Genomic DNA, 21914 nt, shown 5'->3' on the forward strand with positions numbered 1-21914 from the left:
AGTGTCATTTGTCATGGCCCTAAAAACGAAAGTAATTAAATGAAATAAGCAAAATATATAATTAGTTAAAAAAAATTTAAAGATATATGGAGAAAATGGTTCATATCCCAGAGTGCAATGGTCCAGCCTGGATGGAAGAGCATGGGCAAGGAGTGAGACTTTCCTGGATCAACTCACGATAGCTGCATTGGCTGCAGGCTGCAGGGTTTATTCCTCAGCCTTTGTCCAGGGATCTCTACTTGTAAAGCGGCTCCTAACTGTGGAGGCACCACCTTGTTCTTCAGCCTATAATTCGGTCACATGTGCAATCTGCAGTCTCTAATGAGTTTCTGTGACTCCCTTCAACCCCCAGAGGAAGACCATTCAGAGTTGCATACATAAAGGAAGCTATGGGATCTATTTGTGGAAACTTCCAAGGTCAAAACTTCCAGTACATTTTTTCATATATCCTTTGGGCATCTGTATGTTTTCGTTGAGTAAATTTCTATTCATCTATTCTCCTCATTTTTGGATGTTGTTGATTTTGTTTATCTTGTAGCATTCTCCAAGGGTTTTATGTATCTCAGATATTGACCTATTATCCCATGAGTGGTAGGCAAAATATTCTATCCCAGGCTATGGGTTGTATTCTTGTTCTGCCCATTGGTACCTTTGTCATGCAAAAACTTCTTATCTGATGTAGTCACATTTGTTTATTTTCGTTTATTTTTATTTTTTCCTTTTGAATCACATTTGTTTATTTTTATTTTTTCCTTTTGAATCATTGATGATACCTCTAGCTTCAAAGCCATGAAGTCTTCTCTGCATGTTTTCCTCAGTGAATTTTGTGGATTCAGGTCTCTGATATCCAGGTTATTAATTCATTTTCATCTTTTTTTTGTGCATGGTTTAAGAAAGGGATCTGAGTTCACTTTTTGCCCGTGACTGACCAGTTTTCCCAGACAAAGAGTTGTCACTGGGCCAGGACTGAGGCCAGACTCAGAGGGTTCAAGGCCTTGGAAAGTCCTTGAAAATCCAATCGCCATCAGTGGGGGCTTGTTAGGGAAGTGAGAAATCTAAAAACAAAATCTAAAAGCTTCTTAACCCATAACAAATTGAGGTGCTTAGAGAGACTTGCGTTTTCAACCACTCTCAGAAGATGGGAGAGAAGGGTGGGGGCTAAGAAACATGAGATAAGTGATAATAAGTAAAAAGCTACATTTTCTGTACTCAGAAAGTATAGAGTACATGGAAGAAGCAAAAGGTCGTGTACTCACCCCCTAGTCTCTTCACTTACTTCCTACCTAGCACAAAGTCAAGATCTTAGTGGTATGTTTAGCTTAACTTGCCAGAATAATTCATAAGCTAAATGTTCTGTGGTCTAGACAGAGCTAAATCCAAGACCACCCTAATAGTGGGAGATTTTTGTATCGTTTATTTTCTCTTCTTCCTATTTGTAATAAGCACAGTTTACCTAAGAGTCAAATAATTTTCTTACTCCTGGGTATAGCTTAAAATTCCTTTTTAACAAAATGGATTTCAATTTTATTTCCAAAGAGCAGATATTGAGTCAGTATGTTTTCTTCCCCAGGTTGTTGCTTTTATTATACTCAGTTGTTTTTCTTCACTGCAGGATTAACCCTTGCAGGGTTCTCCTGGCCATCACATGATACATGAATGTGTGCTCAGAAAGTCCTCTATATAGTACTTGGAAGCTAGCAATTGGCCAGTGGATTTTTTCCTTTATGAAGACTCTTTCAGATATGAATAAGCCAATTGTGACTATTTATTACAACATAGTACAAATTGGAAAAGTACACATTTGTTTCTCTAATATTACCCGCAGGCTGGAGCAACAGCACAGCAGGTAGGGCATCCGCCTCACATGTGGCCGACCCGGGTTTGATTCCTCCACCCCTCTCAGAGAGCCCAGCAGAAAGTATCCCACCCCCACGGCAAAGCCTGGAAAGCTACCTGTGACGTATTCAATATGTCAAAATCAGTAACAACAAGTCTCACAATGGAGATGTTACTGGTGCCTGCTCGAGCAAATCAATGAACAATGGGAGGACAGTGCTACACAGTGCATTATTACCCGCAGTCCACAAAAATACTAGGGTCAGAGGGAGAGTGAAGCAGTTAAGGCATTCATCTTGCATGCAGCTGACCCTGGTTCTATTCCTGGCACTGTATATGTTCCTTTGAGCACTTCCAGGAGTGATTCTTGAACACAGAGCCAGAAGCAAGACCTGAGCACCACGAGGTTTGGCCCCCACCCCATCTTCCCCTTAAAAATAACCCTTAAAAATAACACAAAGTATAACTCTGAATTTTATTAGAGAACATATCTAAAATACAATATTTATTAAGTTATGATATATTATTTAAATGGAAATATACTCTGTATCACAACTATAAGTAAAACAATTTTTACAGATAACACTTAATTTATATCTCTGTAATTCAAAAATCACTAAAATACAGCATAATTCATATTTAAGGTAACATTGCTACAAATATATAAGAATTTATAATTTTATTTCTTTAATATAACATCTTAGGCTCATAACATTTCTTTGATCAGATTTACATTACATTGCTTCACGTCTATTTTACCTGATTTACGTTATGCGGCTTGACTTATCTTGTGATGCATAATTGCACTCAATCATTCTACTTTCCTAAGTTTTAACGAAGCATTTTAGTGAACAGTTGTAAATGCTCATCCCTACGCAGGCTGTGACCAAAGTCAAGATACTTTTACCTATTTATTTTATTCTATTCCCTGTTACAGAAATTTGTCTATACCATTAAACAAAGCACCAGTCACAGCAATTTTCTCAAGCAAGACAATTCTAGCTGTTCACATTATATTAGTAAGTACGTCAGGTGGGAGATGAGGGTTTAGAAAATCAGATGCAAAGCAGCCAAGGTCCAAAATTCACCAAGGCAGATTTGTGCTTAGCTAAAGGGAAACCAAAAAATTATTAAGTGCTGGCTCTAGGACTCTCTTATTTGAAGGAAGCTCTGATTTGTCTGTTTTTCAGAGGCTGGACTGGGCGCCAGTTGTCCAGCATGAGTTCCTCGGGTTCACCCTCCTTGTTGAAATTAAGGTTACGGAATTTCGACATCTAAAAATTGGGATTCAGAGATTAAAAAGTTAAGAGTTTCATAAGAGTGCTCACTTATGTACCTATGCAATATCTCAAAATATTTATTCTCAATGCTAGCTACAGTCTGATATATCTTGAGGTTCTAAATGCAATTTGATTCCCAATACCTACATAATTATGTAAATCCTTGTACATGCATACTTTTGCATAGCAAATAGTTTTATTATATAAAATACAAAATCATTGGAGCTACTTGGAAATTTTCAATGAGCTTGCTATTTTTTCTCAGTTTATAATCAAGCATCAAAAGTATATAAAATATAGCTGAAATATTAAAGAACAACTCTAGATTGAAATTAAAGTCTTCTTTTCTGCCCCAGAGAAGTTTGATTATAAAAGCTGTATAGAAAGTAAATAGGGTCTATAAGCCCAGAAGTCAAAGGATCTGCTGTCTATCTCCTTAAATATATGGAAACAGAAATTAATTTCAAGCCAGAATTTCAACTCTTTGTCATTGGTTGACTTTTCTAACCTTAAAAATTGTTGAGTTCCCTGCCCCAGTGATGTGACATAGGGTGCCCTCAGCCAATCTCTTGTTTTTTTAAACTGTTTTGCCTAATGTTATTTTACTTTTTCCCTAAAGGCGAGAAATAAATGAGAAAGGGTTGTTTGGGTATTATGCAGTAGCTCATGAACCAACTGCTTTTAACCCTATGCATAAGCAGTATAATAGTCCCTTAACCATCCATCATCTCCATCCCCACCCCCTAGACCCTCACACAAATGCACATGCCAAAGAAGCTGATCTTGATATAAGTTGACTCTTATAATATCCGCAACCATTGTTACTATAACACAAAGGAAATCATTAACAGTATCTAGAAATGTACTCATTTTCACAGAATCTCATTCTTACTCAATGAGTAAGAATCTGTTTATAGAGTACAACCAAGTTTTGGGTCAAACCAATGCAACTCATTTCCCAAGCTTTCAGACATTGGTCTACCAGACTTTATTTCAGCATCACAAACACAAGGCCTAAGTGAGGAAAATTAGAGGTAACAATAGGGCCAAACCATTTCTATTACTAACATGACATCTGTCCTATGCCTGGCCCACTTCATGAGAATAGTCATCTGCTTGACTTCTTCAGGTGGAAAGTCTGTAGGTATTACTTAACTGACCATGTCAATGATTCTCTCTTGTAATCACTATGTTAAAAGTGAGCATGGAAGAAATTCTCGCCAGTGAGATGTTGAAAGTTTTCAAGTGAACTTCAAGAAAAAAATTTGCCCGCTCTTAAGGAACTAATGGAAGAACCAACGATTTCTCTTCCACTTGTGATGTAGTTATGTCGGCATGTGCTACTCAAACTTTTCTTAAAATCATGTTGGGGATGCAAGTCAGAACTAGGGATTTCCAGAAGATAAGGAACCTGAGCCCAGACTTATGAATGTGAGGCCTAGCTCAGATTCCATGTACATGGAAAAATGTCTTTAGTGATATTTTACCATGCATGCAGTTATATTTATATTTCAGTATTACTTTCTGTCATAAAGGTTAAATTCTCTACAAAGGGACCAAAAGGATAGGTTCAATTGCCCTGACTTAATGGGTATTTGTGTGTATGGGTATGGGTCCACAATAAATACATTTATAACAGTTCTCAATGTCAGGCTACAAAATTCAAATTAGATTGTTTCCAGCTTAAGAATAGGAATGTGCAGAGTTTAAATTGTAACTCACGTACTGCATTTACAAGTAGGAAGAAACATTGTAATGTTTGCTTATATTTCAAGAATCATGCTCAAATGAGTATGACTGCAAGATCAGTTTTTAAGTCATCCACCAACAATGCAGCTACCAATTTTTTTTATCTACTTGGCTATCGAGAAGGTGATTTTTTTCAGATTAAAAAAGTGTCAGATATATATCTCCTCTAGAAGGATGTGAAGTATCATAGTCCACATAAGTTAACATTCTAAAGGAAAACAAACAGAATGCTATTTGTACTCAACTCTGATTCTGGTACAAAGAACTGCTATTTTACTGCACCACAGACCTGTTCAATACCTATTGCACATTCCAGCTTTTTTAATTTAATTTTTGATAACTAAAGTAGTATTGCAACATAAGGTTTATATGTGCATCATCCAAAATCAACATTTCTATATGTTGCATTAGGTGACATCTTTATAATTCTAATGATTTTAACTTCAATATTAAAATACTTGAGGAGTTTTTATAGGTTTAAGTCACACTACAAATACTCAGTAGAAATGTTCAGGACGTTGGCTATTGGTTTTCTTCTCCAACTATTCAAAATTCACACCCTTATGGGCCCTACTGAGGAATGCTCATTTTACACATTTCAACAACACAAACTGAAATAATTTCAGCAAATAATTTCTCTATTTGCCTCTGTGGATCCTAGATTGCATTTATGATCTGAACTAAGTACATGAAATATAAGAAAATCTCTGGACCAAAGTGCTAAAGCAATGTGGGACAAACTGATATGTAATTTTCCTCCAAAGTGATTTTCTAGATATTTTTGGAATTAAGAAATAAATTCTGATATAAATAAAACTGCAGTAAGCGCTGATGTGAGTGAGTACTAATCTGGGAATTATCTCTGAAACCTCCATGACCTCAAATATGAAATCTCATTGTTCTAAGCCTCAGCTTCCTCACAGCTTGCAAATAAAAAATGCACCCACACCTTTCTCATTTCATCCTCCTGATTGTTTCATTTTACAGAGCAAACAAACTGCCTAAGATTAAGCTTAATAACAAATATGTGTTGAATGCTGTGTATTTGCTAGGTACTGTTGCATGCAGGAGTTCCACCAGCCATAAACAGTCAAAAAAAAGAAAAGACTAAATCCTAGACAGCTGTGACCCCACAGGCCATGCTCTTCTGCCTGGACTAGCTGTTCCACCTCCCTACCCAAACCGCTTGCTAGAAAACTGACCTGCTCACTGCTAACAGTGATGGGCTCCTTGAGCACGATCCAGGTCACACATTCCAGGAGAGGGGGTGTGGTCAGGGAGCCCGGGTAGGTCCAGTAGTCAAAGCTCGCCGGAAGGAGGCCACGAGGGTCAAAGTTAGAGAAGTCAGCGCTCTTCCCCTGGAACAAGGAAGAGGCAGGAATTAAACCTGTCACGTGGGCTGAGGAGGAGGAAGGCAGAGAAGTAGGAAACATAAAGACGTGCATTCTCTTTAATAGGGAGGAAAAAATACTGTGAAAGAAGTTCATCTTCACCAGAAAACAAAAAAAAATTAACATAAAGCTCTGACTTTGGAAGGGGCAGAGAGATAGTTCAGGGGTCCGAGGCTCTAGCCCAGCAAACGGCCTAGCAGGGTTCTATCTTCAGCACAGCTTGTGGTTTCCTGAGCACTAGTAGGAATGCTCCAGGAGCACAGAGCCAGGAGTAAACCTTGAGCATTGCCAGTGTGCGGCACCCCCATTCACCGCTCTGAAACAAAAATGAAAGAAACAAACAAGACCTTTGATTTGGAAATCTAGATAAGAAGATAGTAGAAAGAAGACTTGACTCTCAATTTCAAATACCATTTCTCTTGTCTGCCATAGGGGCAGGGGAAGGGCTGGGATGGGGGATATTGGGGTCATTGGTGGTGGAAAGTGCGCACTGGTGGAGGGATGGGTGTTCAATCATTGTATGACTGAAACTCAAACATGAAAGTTCTGTAACTACATTTCATGGTGATTCAATTAAAAAAAAATACCCATTTCTCTTCTCCTCCTCAAAAATAATCCCTTAGATTTTTCATAAAGTCATCAAATAACGTGATGCAATATTCAAAGTGAAACGATGTCACTGCAGTGCTAGAATTTTAGGCTGCAGTCACAACAACAGTAGTGCAAAGAAGGGGATAACTGTCTTACTAGCTAATTTGCTGCATTCATTTCTGGACAGTATAGTTTTAAAGCAATGGATACAAACAAGGATGAATTACTAAAAGATCAACAGGATTGTGGCACTGTAGCACTGTCCACCCATTGTTCATCGATTTGCTCCAGTGGACCCAGTTACGTCTCCATTGTAAGACTTGTTGTTACTGTGTCTGGCATATCGAATACATCACGGGGAGCTTGCCAGGCTTTGCCATGCGGGCGAGATACTCTTGGTAGCTTGTCGGGCTCTCCGAGAGGGGCGGAGGAATCAAACTCGGCTCGGCCATGTCGGCCGAGTGTAAGGCAAATGCCTTACCCACTATTGCTCCAGCCTGAGAGAAAATGGCATGGGAGAACAGTTAAAGAGAACTAGAGGAAAGTTTTAGAGAAAGTCATTTTGAAAAATAGTTGGATCAGGTGGAAGAGGGATAATGGTTCAATATGATTCAAGGGGCCAGGCTAGAAGTGTTAGCATCTGAAGAGCGGGGTCCGCTTCAGATTCCAACAAGCTCTGCAAAGCCAGGGCTGGCTCTGGGAAATGTGGTCCTTAAGGAGATTCTCGACAACCTCCACACAGCTCTGCTGCAGAGAGCATTTAAGCACAGGGAGGAATAGTTGCACACAGTCTTGTCATCTAAAGTTATCTCAGGGGGCTGGAGCAATAGCACAGCTGGTAGGGCGTTTGCCTTGCACGAGGCCGACTGGGTTCAATTCCCAGCATCCCATATGGTCCCCTGAACACCACCAGGGATAATTCCTTAGCACAGAGCCAGGAGTAATCCCTGTGCATTGCTGGGTGTAACCCCAAAAATGCAAGAAAAAAAAGTTATCTCAATAAAAAATACAAATGAAAATAATAGTAATAAGCCTAATAAGGTAATATAATTGTCCATGAAGCAGGGCCTTCTGTTCCTCATTGTATCTCCTGGGTTAACAAAGTGGTTAGTTGGTAACAAATATTCAACAAATATTTGCTGTATGAATGACTCATTTTGCAGACGGTTTTCCAGCTTCTCTGGAACCATGGGACTCTTGGGACACTGTTTTTGCATGTAAACATGACTGGAAGGAAGACTGAAGAAAACCAAATCATAAAATCATATCAGGATTAGAACCAACTTTGGGATAAAGAAAAGTTAAAAACATAAACTACATTGTATCCTCATAAGTACTCATTCAAATACCACACATCAAATGGAGATTATTCGGTTTGATCAGAAGAATTTCCTGAGCACGGTGGGATAGGAGTAACAGAGACTTTAATGGAGACGCAGAAGTCTTTACCTTGGTTTTAATGGAATCCAGGGCATCGAGCACTTTCTGGAGGACTGGATTAGCACTGCCAATCTGTAGGAAAAGATAAGACACAGGACTCTCTAACTCAGTTGTTGCTATACCAATTGGGGCTGGCTCAGAAAATTTTTTCTTATTGTAAAATCAAAATTGAGCACTTGCTATCTGTCACCCATCAATCTTTGATTAAACTGGCAGCATAGTCTCCCCAAATTTTGCTGACAACTTCCTCTGCATTTACTCTCATTCCTCCGCAGTTCTCTCTCATGCCCAGTGACTCCCAACTTCTAAAACAAAGGCTACTCTTCAAAGGTTTTTCTTAATTTTCTTATAGGCTTTCACACTGCTGTTTTCCCTTGTTCTTGAAATTCCCTCTTCCCTTTGACTTGCCTGCCACCTTTCAGTCAATCAAACTTCCTGTGATTCTTCCTATATTTCTCTTTAGTTATATGCTTAGCATCTTCTCCTTCACCTTAAGGGCCTTGCATTCTGCAGATTTGGGGGATGCTTGCTTAGAAACCTTCATCTCTTCTTGCTTCCAAAGGATGGTTCCCATGGATGGTTCTGTATGCTGACAGATATGATACCAGGGTCTCTGACTGGAATCCAAACCTTTTCGTTTTCCCTTTACGACCATCTAGCTGGCAGCTCACTCTCCAAGCTTCATTCTTGCCTAAAATACTCTAATATCAATCAACTTTCCTTCAATCCTCTCCAAATGGATTTTAATTTAGCTTCGTTTGTTGAGAAGTTAGTTGGCTGAACTCTTTTTTTAAAGGTTGAATTCTTTTTTTCTTAACTGCATCTGTTAAAGAGTCTTTCCTCGTTTAAAATATAAGAGCCTTCAGATTCCCATCTAAATGTCTAAATGGTACCAGCTAGTACCCCTTCACGTTGTCCTTTTGTCCTTCATCTCCACCACCACTAGCAGTGACGAAGGAGAAAATAAGTCTGAAAATATTTTGGAGTCAAAGGCATTTTGTAGAAGATCCCATATGTTATGAGTGTTCTGTCTGGTCAATCTTTCGTAAAAACAGGTATTGGAGGGAGGGGACATCAACCAACCTTCAAAAAAACACCCAAAACAGACAATCCATCAGGCTGTTGCACAGCTTTTCCAAATTCCCCATATTTGGTGTTCCAGTGAACCAGGTGAAGCTAAAACCAGAGGAGACAAAATATATACAATGAATGACTCAATAAATGCCTAGAGATATTTTACATCGACTTTTTTTTCTTCATTGCTAGAGGTTACGAAAGAAAGTGAAAATGTAGGTAATTACCTCCTATCTAACATAAGGACAAATGATTACATCAAGATGTCTAAGACCAAGCATTACCTAGTTTTTAGGGAAATCATTTCCTTTGATTTTATATTAAAAAGAGGCCCTTTAAATTCTTTTAACTTTTTGCAAGGGGTAGGTATCCTTGGATATAACAGAGATCATTTATTCAGCATTACTTGAAGCATCACACATAAAAAATTTTAAGAAGGAAATGTGATGGTTCTTTGTAAAAGCAATTGACTTGGCTTGAGTCAGATTTTTTAAAAAATTAAGTTTCAAAATTCAAAATTCATACGAAAACATCGATTTTTATCTTTGCCTGAAGAAAAAGCTCTGCTTACCTCTGCAGCATATCTCTTTTTATCCGTAGTATGCTCAGAACCGTGCCCATCAGCAGAGCCCCAGTGAAAATGAAACTGGATCAACCTGTAAGTTTCAGTGAGCGGTCCTCCTTTCAGCACTGAAAATTTAAATATACATACATGTAAATGCGCACATAGAAAACATGCATTCTCATATATGTACCTAGCACACCTCCATGCTACTACAGAGTGCAACCATCAATCCTATCTTCATACCTAGAAATATTTTCACTTTGAAAAGTAAGTTCAGACACAGGTTTATTCCACTGCGCTGAACAAATCGTTTCATTTGGTTCCGGCCCTCACTTGGTTTGGTAGAAGGATAGGTTCTGTTCCCCTCCGCTTTCTGAACAAGGCTCTTCTGGGTTTGTTTTGGCCTCGTGAGTTTAGGTTCCAAGAGAAAAAATTATGTAAAACTATTAGTTCCTCTGTGAATTATGTAGGAATTTCCTGGGAAGCTGCTTGTCCCGACCACAGTTACACACTTGCAAACTTGGGAACCTTTTCAACCCCCGTCCACTGAGTGCCTCCAACCTTGGTTTCGCTCACTCTGACAGACCAGATCTTGGGTGTGGTGGCAGAGGAAGCACTTCCCATGTAGTGAGCACAAGTTGCTTCATTAATAAATTTGGGTAAATAAAGATGTGCAAGCAGATGCCACCCCAAAATAAGAATATAAATAAATAAATAACATCCCATGATTCTCCTATCTTGCATTATGTAGCTTTGTTATAAGTGAAATCAATACCATAAATCATATTCTTAGAGTAGGGTCTCCCTGTGGATAAGTTGTGTCTTATTTTGTTTGTTTCTTTTGTGGCCACAACCGGTGATGTTCAGGAATTACTCCTGGCTCTGCTCTCAGGCATTAGTCCCGGCCATGCTCAGGGGACCATATGGAATGCCAGGAATCGAACCTGGGTCAGCTGCCTGCAAGGCAAACGCTTTACCCATGGTACCATTGCTCTGACCCATCCAGCTGTCTCTTAAAAGAGCGCTGTAATATAAAAATCACTCTTTCCCCATTCTTACCCCATAACATAACAAACATTTTATGTTTAAGGCATGCCAATATACATAATATATAAAAATGTTTATGATATCTGTTGCTTGACCAATATATGTTAAAGCTCTTAAGAATAATTTTACCACCTCCATTTTATAGTCTGTTGCTACACTTTATTTTTATTAGGGGTATGTTATTAACTTCGGTTTATAGTTCTACAAAATGAAGAGCTCAGACTTACTCTGTAGGTGCAAAACAGAGAGTGAGTCTGTTCCACAAAGTCTGCTCGTTTCGCTCTCCCTAAGCTTAGGTGGCACCAACACCCTCGAATACACTCAGTAAAATAAAACTGGCTAGAAGAGAACTGGGTGCAAGGATTGTTCCATTGTTCCTAGTCTGACCCCGCTGCCAGCTTTGCTTTCTAATAGACCCGGGCATGGAAAAGAAGAATGAAGGGAAAATTATAAATGGTGTTTCAGTTATAAATGGGTTTTAAATGGTTTACCTATTTAAAAATATCAGTTTGAATATATTTTGGTAAAATCTCTTCTCCTAAAACAGCTCATTGAAAGCCTTTCTTTAATTTGATCATTCTGTTAAGGAAAGAATAAGTCTTCGGAGGCTGGAGCGATAGCACAGCAGGTAGGGTGTTTTCCTTGCATGAACCCGGCTGACCCGGGTTCAATTTCCAGCATCTAGATGGTCCCCCGAGACCACCAGGAATAATTCTTGAGTGCAAAGCCAGGACTAATCCCTGTGCATTGCTGGGAGTGACCCAAAAAAGAAAAAAAAAAGAAAAGAAAAGAGAAAAATGAGTGTGGAATGTAATCACAAAAGTTTGTAAGTCTGTTGCCTCTTTTGCAAACCACAACACCCAATAGGAGAGAGAGAACAAAAGGGAATGCCCTGCCACAGAGGAAGGGTGGGATGGGGGGGATGGGGCTGGGAAGGATACTGGGATCCGTGGTGGTGGGAAATGGGCACTGGTGGAGGAATGGGTAATTTGATCATTGTATAACTGAAACACAAGCACAAAAATTTGTAAGTCTACAACTGTACCTCATGGTGTCTCACTAATAAAAATGTTTAAAAAAAAGTTTATAAGTCTGTAACAGTACATTACATTGATTCATTAAAAATTATTTTGTTTAAAAAATGTGCAAATCTTTCCCCCCCCCTTTTGTAATGAAAGTAAATGTCTAAGGCAGAGAGATAGTACAGGGGGTAGCTCTTGTCTTGCACAAAGTGGTCATCCCCACACTTGGTCCCCTAAGTACCACCAGGAGTGATGTCTGATGCAGAGCCAGAGGCAAGCTCTGAGCACTATCAGATGTGACTCGAACATTCCTCTCCAAAAAATAAGATGCTTATGAAATGAATTTAATCTGAAATAATTTCTTGATGATGACCTGAGAGCTAACTGAACTTAAAAAGCAACATTTATTCTACCTAGTGGTAAAATACAATGAAGCAACTGGCCTTTCTATATGTATCTCCTTTCCCCTGGAAAGGGCCGAATTAGGATCTAACATTTAAAATATAATAAGGCTTATTGTTCTTTCTTTTTTATCTGATCCCTGGACTTCTTAAGAATTCTATACCAATTTAATGCTTCCAGAGAATGTTAAGAATTAGGCAAAAATATACAAGTTTTCATTTTTTAATTTAAAACCCTTTTAATTATAGTGTAGGTAACATGATTATTAATAGCATTGAAGCTTATAGATTTGATGTAAATCTCCACCACCTAGCACCCATAGCCTTCCCCCACTGACCTGGTGAGTTTTTAATAAAAATATGACTCGCTAATACTAAAAAAAAAAATAAAATTACTTTCAGAGTTTAATAATTAAACACATGCAGTGCTGATCTATTACCCTCATATACCTGTTTAAGCTCCTGTTAAAATAAAACTATGTTGCTATGTAGAGAAGCCCATCATAATTAGAAACAGTTGAGAAGCCCTTAAAGCTCATTTTGCTATTAAAAACAGTGGTTCTGGTCTTGGTCAACTAGTGGGAAAGTTCTCAGCAAATTCTTAGCTTGGAATTAAGTTCATCAAGGCCTTAAAATATTTTTTTAGAGCCAAGAAGATAGTTCAGGGATCAGGGATGCGTGCTGGAATTCATAAGGCCTTGAGTTTGATCCCTGACTTCTCACAGTCCCCAAGCATAGCACTGTAGCACTGTCCCACTGACGTCCCGTTGTTCATTGATTTGCTGGAGTGGGCACCAGTAATGTCTCCATTGTGAGACTTGTTGTTACTGTGTTTGGCATATAGAATATGCCACAGGGAGCTTGCCAGGCTCTGCCGTGGCGGTGGGATACTCCCGGTAGCTTACTGAGAAGGACAGAGGAATGAAACCCGGGCTGGCCACGTGCAAGGCAAACACCCTACCCACTGTGCTATCTATCCAGTCCAAGCATACCTGGTATAAACCTGGAGGTCCCAGAGCACGGACTTTCCTGCCCAGTTGTCTGAACATTTCTAATAGTGGTCCTCTAGGCCCTCTGAACACTGCTTGTGAGACTCCACCCCTCAGTTTAAAAAGGAGTAGTCATGATTCTAATAAATACAGCATGCATCTTCTTATATGAGAAATAAGAAAAAAGATGAGCTTCCATTGAGTAGGGAAGATTTTGCTATCATCCAATTCAACTTCTTTCATTTGAATTCTACTATTTTTATACTTGCTCAGCTTAAAACAAACAAAAACAAAAAACCATGTACTTTTAATCCAAAAATAATTTTAAAGATAGTATAAATTGCTGACTGTATATGCTTTTTTTTTGTCAAATCCAGCTATGTTTGGGGGACTCGGAGAAGTCAGTGATTTCTTAAACTGCAGAAATGTGTTTCACAAAACACATAAATGGGTTTTCTATTCAAATGGCTTTTTTTTTTCAATTCTCAGAACTTAACAATACTGGAGTGGGCACCAGTAACATCTCCATTAGTGAGGCTTGTTGTACATTTCAAGAAACACCAATTGATTGTAACTTTTTTTGATCTACTATCAGTAATGCGCGTTGAATATGTATTAAACATAATAACCAAATATAATATTATAATCTATCTTTCAATAGATAGTTGAGGAACTTATATAAATTATGTTGCTGTGTAAATCAAGAGATTCACCCCTGCCATTTAAAAATGAATCACATCTATGTAAATTAGAAACTAAAAGTTTAACAAATTAGTTTCTCCCTTTTCACTACTTTATCACTGCTTAATGTAACACACTTCCAAGCAACAAACTAAAGACCTTAATCAATGTAAATAGTGTCGTCATCATACAAAATATAAATAAGCTGTTCTCAATAATCCTTAGCTTGCATCGAAAATTTAAGGAATGTCTTGGAAATGAAGTAAGTAAATCTGCTAGAAAACACAGCATTTCCTGCAGCTTAACAATCTCCCCTGTGAACAATCTAAAAACTTATTAAATCAGGCTTTATTGTTTTGCTATTTTGGGCAATAACCAGTAATCTGAGGGCTACCTACATACTAAAGTTAAGAAAATACACAATAAGGTAGATAAATCTGAGGGAAAGATTGCCATACTTTTTCCCAGTAAGAGATTTTAGTGAGAGTGTAGTAGTTACTTTCACTGAGCAAAATTTAAGAGAACAGACTTTTTTTTTAAATTTTCATATATATGGGGATCACATGAAAGTCAAAAAAGGACATCTTTAACATTTTTTTACATGAACCTAACTCAATACAGTATTGTTCTGAGTGTTGGGGTCAGTTTTCTAGATACTGAAGGCTCTGCTCACACCATAAACATGTATGGTAAAAGGTAAAGGTAAAGGCCCTCCCGTTGATCGTCGATTTGCTCAAGTGGGCCCAGTAACGTCTCCATTGGAGACTTTGTTGTTACTGTGTCTGGCATATCGAATACTCTCGGTAGCTTGCCGGGCTCTCCGAGAAGGGTGGAGGAATCGAACTCGGGTCGGCCATGTTGGCCGCGTGTAAGGCGAACGCCCTACCCGCTGTGCTATCGCTCCATGTATGGTAAGGCCTTCAATTTGTTGGTATTCTGTTTCCTTTTTAACTTATCACATTGGAAGGAAAATTTTAAAACTGAAAAGCAAGTCCCTGAAAAATGAAGAAAGATCTATGTTCTATTTGAGAAAAAATGCTCTGGTTCAGGTGAGATGAGGTAAACATGGCTTTCATTCTTTATTTCTTGAAATGATAGGGGAAAATCTCCAACTTCTAAAACAAATGATAGCGTATTGGTTGACCCAATCATTTGAATATTTATTCCAACTTTGCAATAAAGAAGGAAAATACTAAGCTCATTAGTAAAAGTTAATAAGTTAGCAGGAGTTAATCATTTGGCTGTTATTCTTTTCTCCCAAATAAAGCTAGTAATAAAAGGTCTCAAGCAGTTAGTTATTTTTTAATCATTAAAAAAAAATCTAACAGGATTATCAAATTTTCATTAATTTTTAGGGGGTTATTTTTAAAGGAATTTAGAAGATAGGTAAGTGCGTTAAACCAGCTTCCAGTTAAAGCCTATTAACTCTGCATATAAAAAGAATCTTTCAAGCTTCAACACAGCAATTAACTCAACCAGCTGAGTTCCTGATACCCAAGTATTTAAGTTTGCATAGAAGATAACATTTAGGATAAATTTGAAAGTCTGCTTCTGTAAAAAATTCTAGATTCAAATCTCACTGAAGGTAAGATGTAAATGAATTGATGCATTTAATTGTAAAAAGCAAGCAATAAAAGACAGTTAGAATGGTAACATCATAAAAAGAACTCCAGACTAAAAGATAATCAACTATTTTAAAAGTTAAGCAACCATTATTTTTAGACTCACATACAGAGAAAACGTAACAGTTTTTCTAAACATGGTACTCCCGACAAACTGTTAACTAAGGCTCTCAATCAAAGATTCTTATTCAAATATGTTGTGGGGTGTTGTTTTTGACATTGGATTTGGGCCCACATTCCTGCTCTGTGCTCAGGCATCATTCGAGGAGAGGCTTGGGGAACCGTATGTGGTGACTGAATCAAACCTGGATGGGTTGCATGCAAAGCAAGCACTCGACGCTATGTGCTGTCCTATCTCTAAGGCCCGTCAACTTCTATTCTTAAATGACTTTCATTTCGTCTCGCTCTAACAGACTAGGAAAGAGATGAAAATAAATTACTTAAACTCGTACATACTCTGTTTTTTCCATGTTTACTATTGCAGAATTGCAGTGTCTTTGCCATTTGTTCTAACTTAAGACTTTAGAATCTGTCTGTTTCTGTTCTTGAAATGCAGGGACCAAATAGTGCAAGGTCCTATTTGAGTTTGTACCCTGCCAACCACAATTCAATCTGCAGCACTGTGCTAGAAAGGATCTCTTGAGCACAGAACCAGGAGTAAATCCTGAGAACTTCTGGATGTGTGTCATCCCTCTTCCCCACCCACCAAATTACAAATTTTAAGTGTAAAATGATACGTCTTAGCATGCTGTAGAATAGAGTTCTTTTACTTTAGTTTTGTTTGTTTCTGAAATGCTGAGATATGGTTTCCCTGGATATCAACATTTAACAAAATCTGCATCCTAGGGGGAAAAAAAGTGCTTCCTTGTTCAATCCAAACAACTGAAAATGTTTAAAGAGGTATGGGCAAAATGACAAAGGCGTCTTTGATATGGAAAGACAACAAGTTTTCTAACACTCCCTCCTCCCCCTTGTTTTTACAGCACTTCTGGCCTGCCCAGAGCTCACGCTGTGTTCTTGGGTCCAGGATACTTCCTCCAATCAACCAAAATCCTTCAAGTCTTAGTCTAAGTCATATTTCCCTGGGAGAGTCCCGCCTTGCTGGCTCAGGACAACTCCTCAGCCTCCACAGTGATCCCTTCATTCTTTGAGAATTCCTTTGTGTTGCTGTGTTGCCGTCAAGACTGCCAGTGTCTATGATTCCTGTCTTTCTGCTCTGGGCATCTCCAGCAGAGATTCTGGGAATACAGGATTCTGGGAGTAGAGGACTCCCTCCTGCCCTCGCCACACATGGCTTCTCTAGAAAGTATTTTATCTTTGTCTAAGAACCAGGTGAATAATACCTATGTCTGAGGATACAGACTTGGGTCCCTACATGGGTTTTCAGCTGTTTCACAGTGTAAGAATAGATGGTAGTCGTTTGAATGAGGTCCGTGTTATTCTCCAGAAGCAGAGAAGGTATACCTGGTCCTAATCAGTTACTGCTCGTACAGAAACCCATGGGCACCTGATCTACTCAAGATGAAACATATAAAACCATGTCAGAGTCATATGTGAAATTAGACTTTAGTATAAGAATGAAACACAGTGGCATGCAGAAATAAAATTTCAAAATACTAGCAAGTGATGGGAAGTAATATTAGAGCTAATTAAGGCCTTTTCTTTAAAGGCTTCAACCTTTAAAGGTCTGGGTTTCAACCTTTAAAGGTCTGGGTTTCAATACATACAGCAATTGTCTAATAAAGGAGCATGCAGATCCAATAACCACAATGGAAACTGAGAAATTATTATACGCTAGTCACCGAGTTAGGTACTGTCTATTCACTATCTCAATTAATCCTTTCTCTGCAGTAGATAACACTGCCACTCTAATTTTACAGCAGAGAAAAGTAAAACTCAGAAAGGTTAAGTTACTCTCCTCTCCTGGCTACTGAGCTGGCTCATGGTAGATGCTGAAATTAAATTCAGGCTTATCATGCTCATGGTCATCATACTACATTACTGATACCCACTTTCCAATAATACAGGAACAACTTATTTTACAATCAAATCAATAAAGAATAAAGGTTATACATCTCTTGTTTCCATTTATTAGACATTCATTTATTCATTCTTTAAAAAACACTTTGAGCATCCAATTTCTCTGTTGCATATAATAACGCTGGTGAACATTCCCTCCACTGAAAACAATTCTTTCATTCATATCACTGAAATATACATTCATTCCATCTCTTTTATAAAAAACACTGAAGTCTGAGACTAAAGTAATTTAAAGATATTTGGTTTCCTTGTTATCTGTACAATACTGCCAACACCATTAGCCTAATCATTTGATAAATATTCAGTGTTTATGGTGTATATATATATATATATATACACAACCTATTTTTTTCTTTGTGAATTAATTTTTTCCTTAATGTGGGCAGCATGCTTGGGAAGACAGTGGAATAGAATTATTGATGGAGTTTCTTCGGTGGTCATTCTCTGCTAAATCAAAATCTAATAACTTATGCTAACGGCGAGATAACTTAAAGAACTGAAAAACATCCTTACATTCAGGAGCTCCTCATTCTCTCCCTGGCAACATATAGTTCCCCACCAGATGCTATGCCAAAGTGTGTGTGTGTGTGTGTGTGTGTGTGTGTATCCTGAACTAGGTTTTACACAGCTCACAAGTAGACCGAAAAGATTTTTCAGATACTCTCTGTGTTAATCTTCCAAAGAGCAATCTTCCTGAGTCACTATTTCAGAAAAAGAAAGGGTCTGACAAACAAAAATTTACGAGCAGGCGAGGGTGAGGAGGAAGAACTTTTACAAAGCTGTACTGAATACAATGGATAGCTAATGAGAAAGAAGAATCAATTCAACTACAATGATTATCATCACATTGATATATTTTTGACAGCACACTGGAATGTCATCTCTCTCGCATTTTGCCCTACTCCCACAACATGCAGTTTGTCTGGAGCACCATTCCTCCAGCGACCTTCAGAGGAAGTGTTTGGGAAAATAGGGCACTGGCAATTAAATCAACCAGTGGACAAAGAAGGTTGCTACCGTCTAAATGAGGTTGTGTTTCTATTTCTAAATAGAGGGGAAAAAACATTCATTGGGCGTTTGGAAGATAGGTCTATTACAAATAAATTAGGATAATTGGTTTTATCTATGACAGTTCAATTGTGTCTTCATGTGTGCATGAATTTCTGGATAGAAAGCAGGTTAGACCACTTTATCACACTAATGATAAGAAAACATTCCTAAATGCAATTGTTTCTAAGGATTTTACAATTTGGGCCGGGGGGGGGGGGGGGGGGGGGTGTGCTTTGGGGCCTGTAGTGCTTGGGGCTTAATACTGCATCTGTGCTCAGAGATCACCTCCAACAGGCTCCAGGGATGATACTGGGTACCAGGGATGGAGACCTGGATTGGCCGTGTCACGTGGCAAGCGCCCTTCTGCCCGTTGGACTCTCACACAGGCCCCTGAATTTTATGATTTTAGATTTTTTTTTCTTTTTGGGTCACACCCAGCAATGCTCAGAGGTTACTCCTGACTCTGCACTCAGGAATCACTCCTGGCAGTGCTCAGACGACCATATCGGATGCTGGGAATCGAACCCGGGTTTGCTGTGTGCAAGTCAAACACCCTACCCACTGTGCTATCACTCCAGCCCCTGAATTTTATGATTTTAAAGTGTCCCCTGAATTTTATGATTTTAAAGTGTCTGGTTTTCATCATCCTGTGACTGCTATCTTTAGGCTCACACTCAGAAGCACTTTGCACTGGTGTAGTCACCCATTCTGGAAAACAAATATTTTAGAGGGAATTTTCAAGTTTTGCAAACCTTGTGTGTCTGATGTTGACAGGGGTCTTGGGGAGACCTTCCCTTCTCTGACTTACACAGGCATAGACACCTTAGATAGAAACCAGCAAAACTTTCTGTCCTCCAAAGAGCCTGGGGCCATTCAAAGCAATTAGCCTACTTCTGGAATTTAATGAAGATCACCAGCGTGACATCCTAGAGTGCGCGCTCTAGTAGGGAGTTCTGCCAGTTTCCTACCGCTCCCATCAAGTTCGGGGAAAACAAACACAAGGAACTTTCTCAACACCGACCTGCTTTGTCCTGGGAGTCATCGAACTCCACGTTGAATCCGTGACCATTGTTCACGATTCTCCGGGACACGGCTTGCTCATAGCTCACACTCAGGGGCTTCAGGGAAGGGTCATGAACGGCGGTCTTGGTGTTGATGTCCACGGGGGACTGACGCTCTCCTTTGGCAATGGGGAAATCCTTATGCCAGTGGTCGGGTCCTAGGGTAGGGAAGAGATCTGTCAGTCCGCCAGTACGAGGGGAGGGGCCACCCCGCACCCCTAGATAAAGGCAGTGATCTTAGAACCCATCTGCTCGCTTCCAATTTTGGCGGCACCCCTTCAAGCGCCAAATGACTTGGCGGAAACATTCCCTCGCTGGTGCCTCCGTTTCCTCGTGTTACGGGGCTGGGGCTATTAGGCTGGTTATGAAAATTGAGAATTAGCATCTGTTAAGATAGTACAAGCAGCTGGCGTCATGTAAATAGTAGCTCTTTTCCTTCCACTCTAGTTTTCCCGACATCCCGCGATGGGAACTGTGGACGAGGCAGCACTCACCTGGGGCTGGCTGAGGATCGGGACTGTGCGCGCCCATTCAAACGCTCGGGCCGGGCCGGGACCACCCGGGAGGGCTCGGACCCGAGGCTGCCCTTCCCGAACAGTTAAGGATTCCCGGGGACTGCCCATCCCCATACAACCGTGGACCCCCCCCCCTCCCACACACACACAGGATGAAAACACCAAATCCTCCTCGCATCCGCTTCCTCGCGCCTGCGGGCACCCACCGGGTCTGTGACTATGTTAAAGCGCATTCCCTGGGGACCCCCTAACACCTCAGAAGCGGGGAGAGGGAGGGAAAACTCCCAGATCACACTCCCCGGGGTCCCAACACCCCGTCCTAAAAAAAAAATAAAAAAAATAAAACGCCCCGGGATGGAGCACGCTGCCGGCCCTTAGCCACAGGTGGTCCCCGCAGACCCGAATTTTGGGGAGGTGGGTGGTGGCAGGAGAAGACGGGGGGACCCTAATTTCTTTGCGATGCCCCAAGGGAAGGAAAAAAAATTCCCCAGCGCCAGCCCCAGCTTGGCGGGGTGCCGGCCCGGCCGGGACGGCGCGGGGTCCCCGCAGCCGCGCGCCCCCCGCCCGGATTCCTCGACAGTGGCGCCCCGGGCGCGGCGGGGCGTCGGGGCGCGGGGGCGGCGCGCACTCACCGTTGTCCTTGCCGTATCCCCAGTGATGGGACATGGTCGCGCGGCGGGGCTGGCGGCTGGCGGCGGCGCGGCGGGGCTGGGAGCTGGCACGCTGTGTCCGCGGGTCGCGCCGTCCCCGGCTTTTATAGGCTCCCGCCAACTTGGTGCTCGGGGGCGGCGTGGGGGTGGGGGGGGGAGGGGGGCCCGGGGTGGACCCGGCGGCCGGCGGGAGGAGGTGACGGGCTCTCGGGGCGGGCCGGCGGGCAGGGCCCCGGGGGCGGGGAGAACGCCCCGGCGGCGCGCGTTCCCTCGGCCCGGGCCCCCCCCTGCACCCCGACACCCTCCAGGCGGGCGGCGAGCGGGGCGCGGGGTGGGTGCGGGGCCGCGGGGCGTCTAGGCGCACCCCATCCCCCTCCGGGGCGCAGAGTCGGGCCGCGGCGCGCGCCGCTGGGCCCCCGGGCCCCCGGTGCCTCTCCCGCGCGGGCCCCCGGCAGCTCGCATCCCGGGTCCCCCGGCCGTGGCGCGCCACCGCATCCGCTCCGCCGGCGTCGGGCCGTGCCGCCCCGAAGGCTGGTCCCGGGGTACCCGCGCCCGGGGCTGCGGCGCGCGGGGAGCGGTGACCTTGGGGCAAGTAGGGATACGGTCCTCGGGAGCCGGGGAGCTGCGGCGGGGGGTGCCGGGGCCGCGCGCCCCCTGCCGGCCGTCGGCGGAACGGCGCGAGCGCCGCCGCCACCCGGAGAGCCTCCCAGCCCGGGAGATGATGCCACGGCAGGCTGCCTGCCCGGGGTCATGTGAGACGCGCATCCCCAGCCGGCTCCCTCGTCTTAAAAAAATAAAGAAAAAGGTCTCCGAGGAGGTCACTTCCCGAGCACGTCTCGATCGCAAGCATCCAACACTTCTACGAGCTCGCTTTTCTCGCGCGCAGTCACCGGGCAGGTGCATTCCTTTG

At 41.5% G+C, this 21914-nt stretch overlaps 1 protein-coding gene across 1 annotated transcript; it reads right to left on the bottom strand.

Moving 5' to 3' along the window:
* Positions 1-2297: 2297 nt before the first annotated feature.
* CA2 (carbonic anhydrase 2) lies at positions 2298-21548 on the bottom strand. Its single transcript, XM_056136730.1, has 7 exons — positions 20987-21548; positions 19800-19997; positions 9933-10051; positions 9371-9463; positions 8297-8359; positions 6068-6223; positions 2298-3110 (listed from the first exon to the last, which is right to left on the bottom strand). Exons 1-7 carry the CDS (start codon positions 21018-21020, stop codon positions 2991-2993), a joined length of 783 nt encoding a protein of 260 aa, XP_055992705.1. The 5' UTR covers positions 21021-21548; the 3' UTR covers positions 2298-2990.
* Positions 21549-21914: the final 366 nt, after the last annotated feature.

Source organism: Sorex fumeus, unplaced genomic scaffold (genome assembly GCF_029834395.1).
Source record: "Sorex fumeus unplaced genomic scaffold, SorFum_2.1 ptg000002l, whole genome shotgun sequence".
Classification (NCBI taxonomy): domain Eukaryota; kingdom Metazoa; phylum Chordata; class Mammalia; order Eulipotyphla; family Soricidae; genus Sorex; species Sorex fumeus.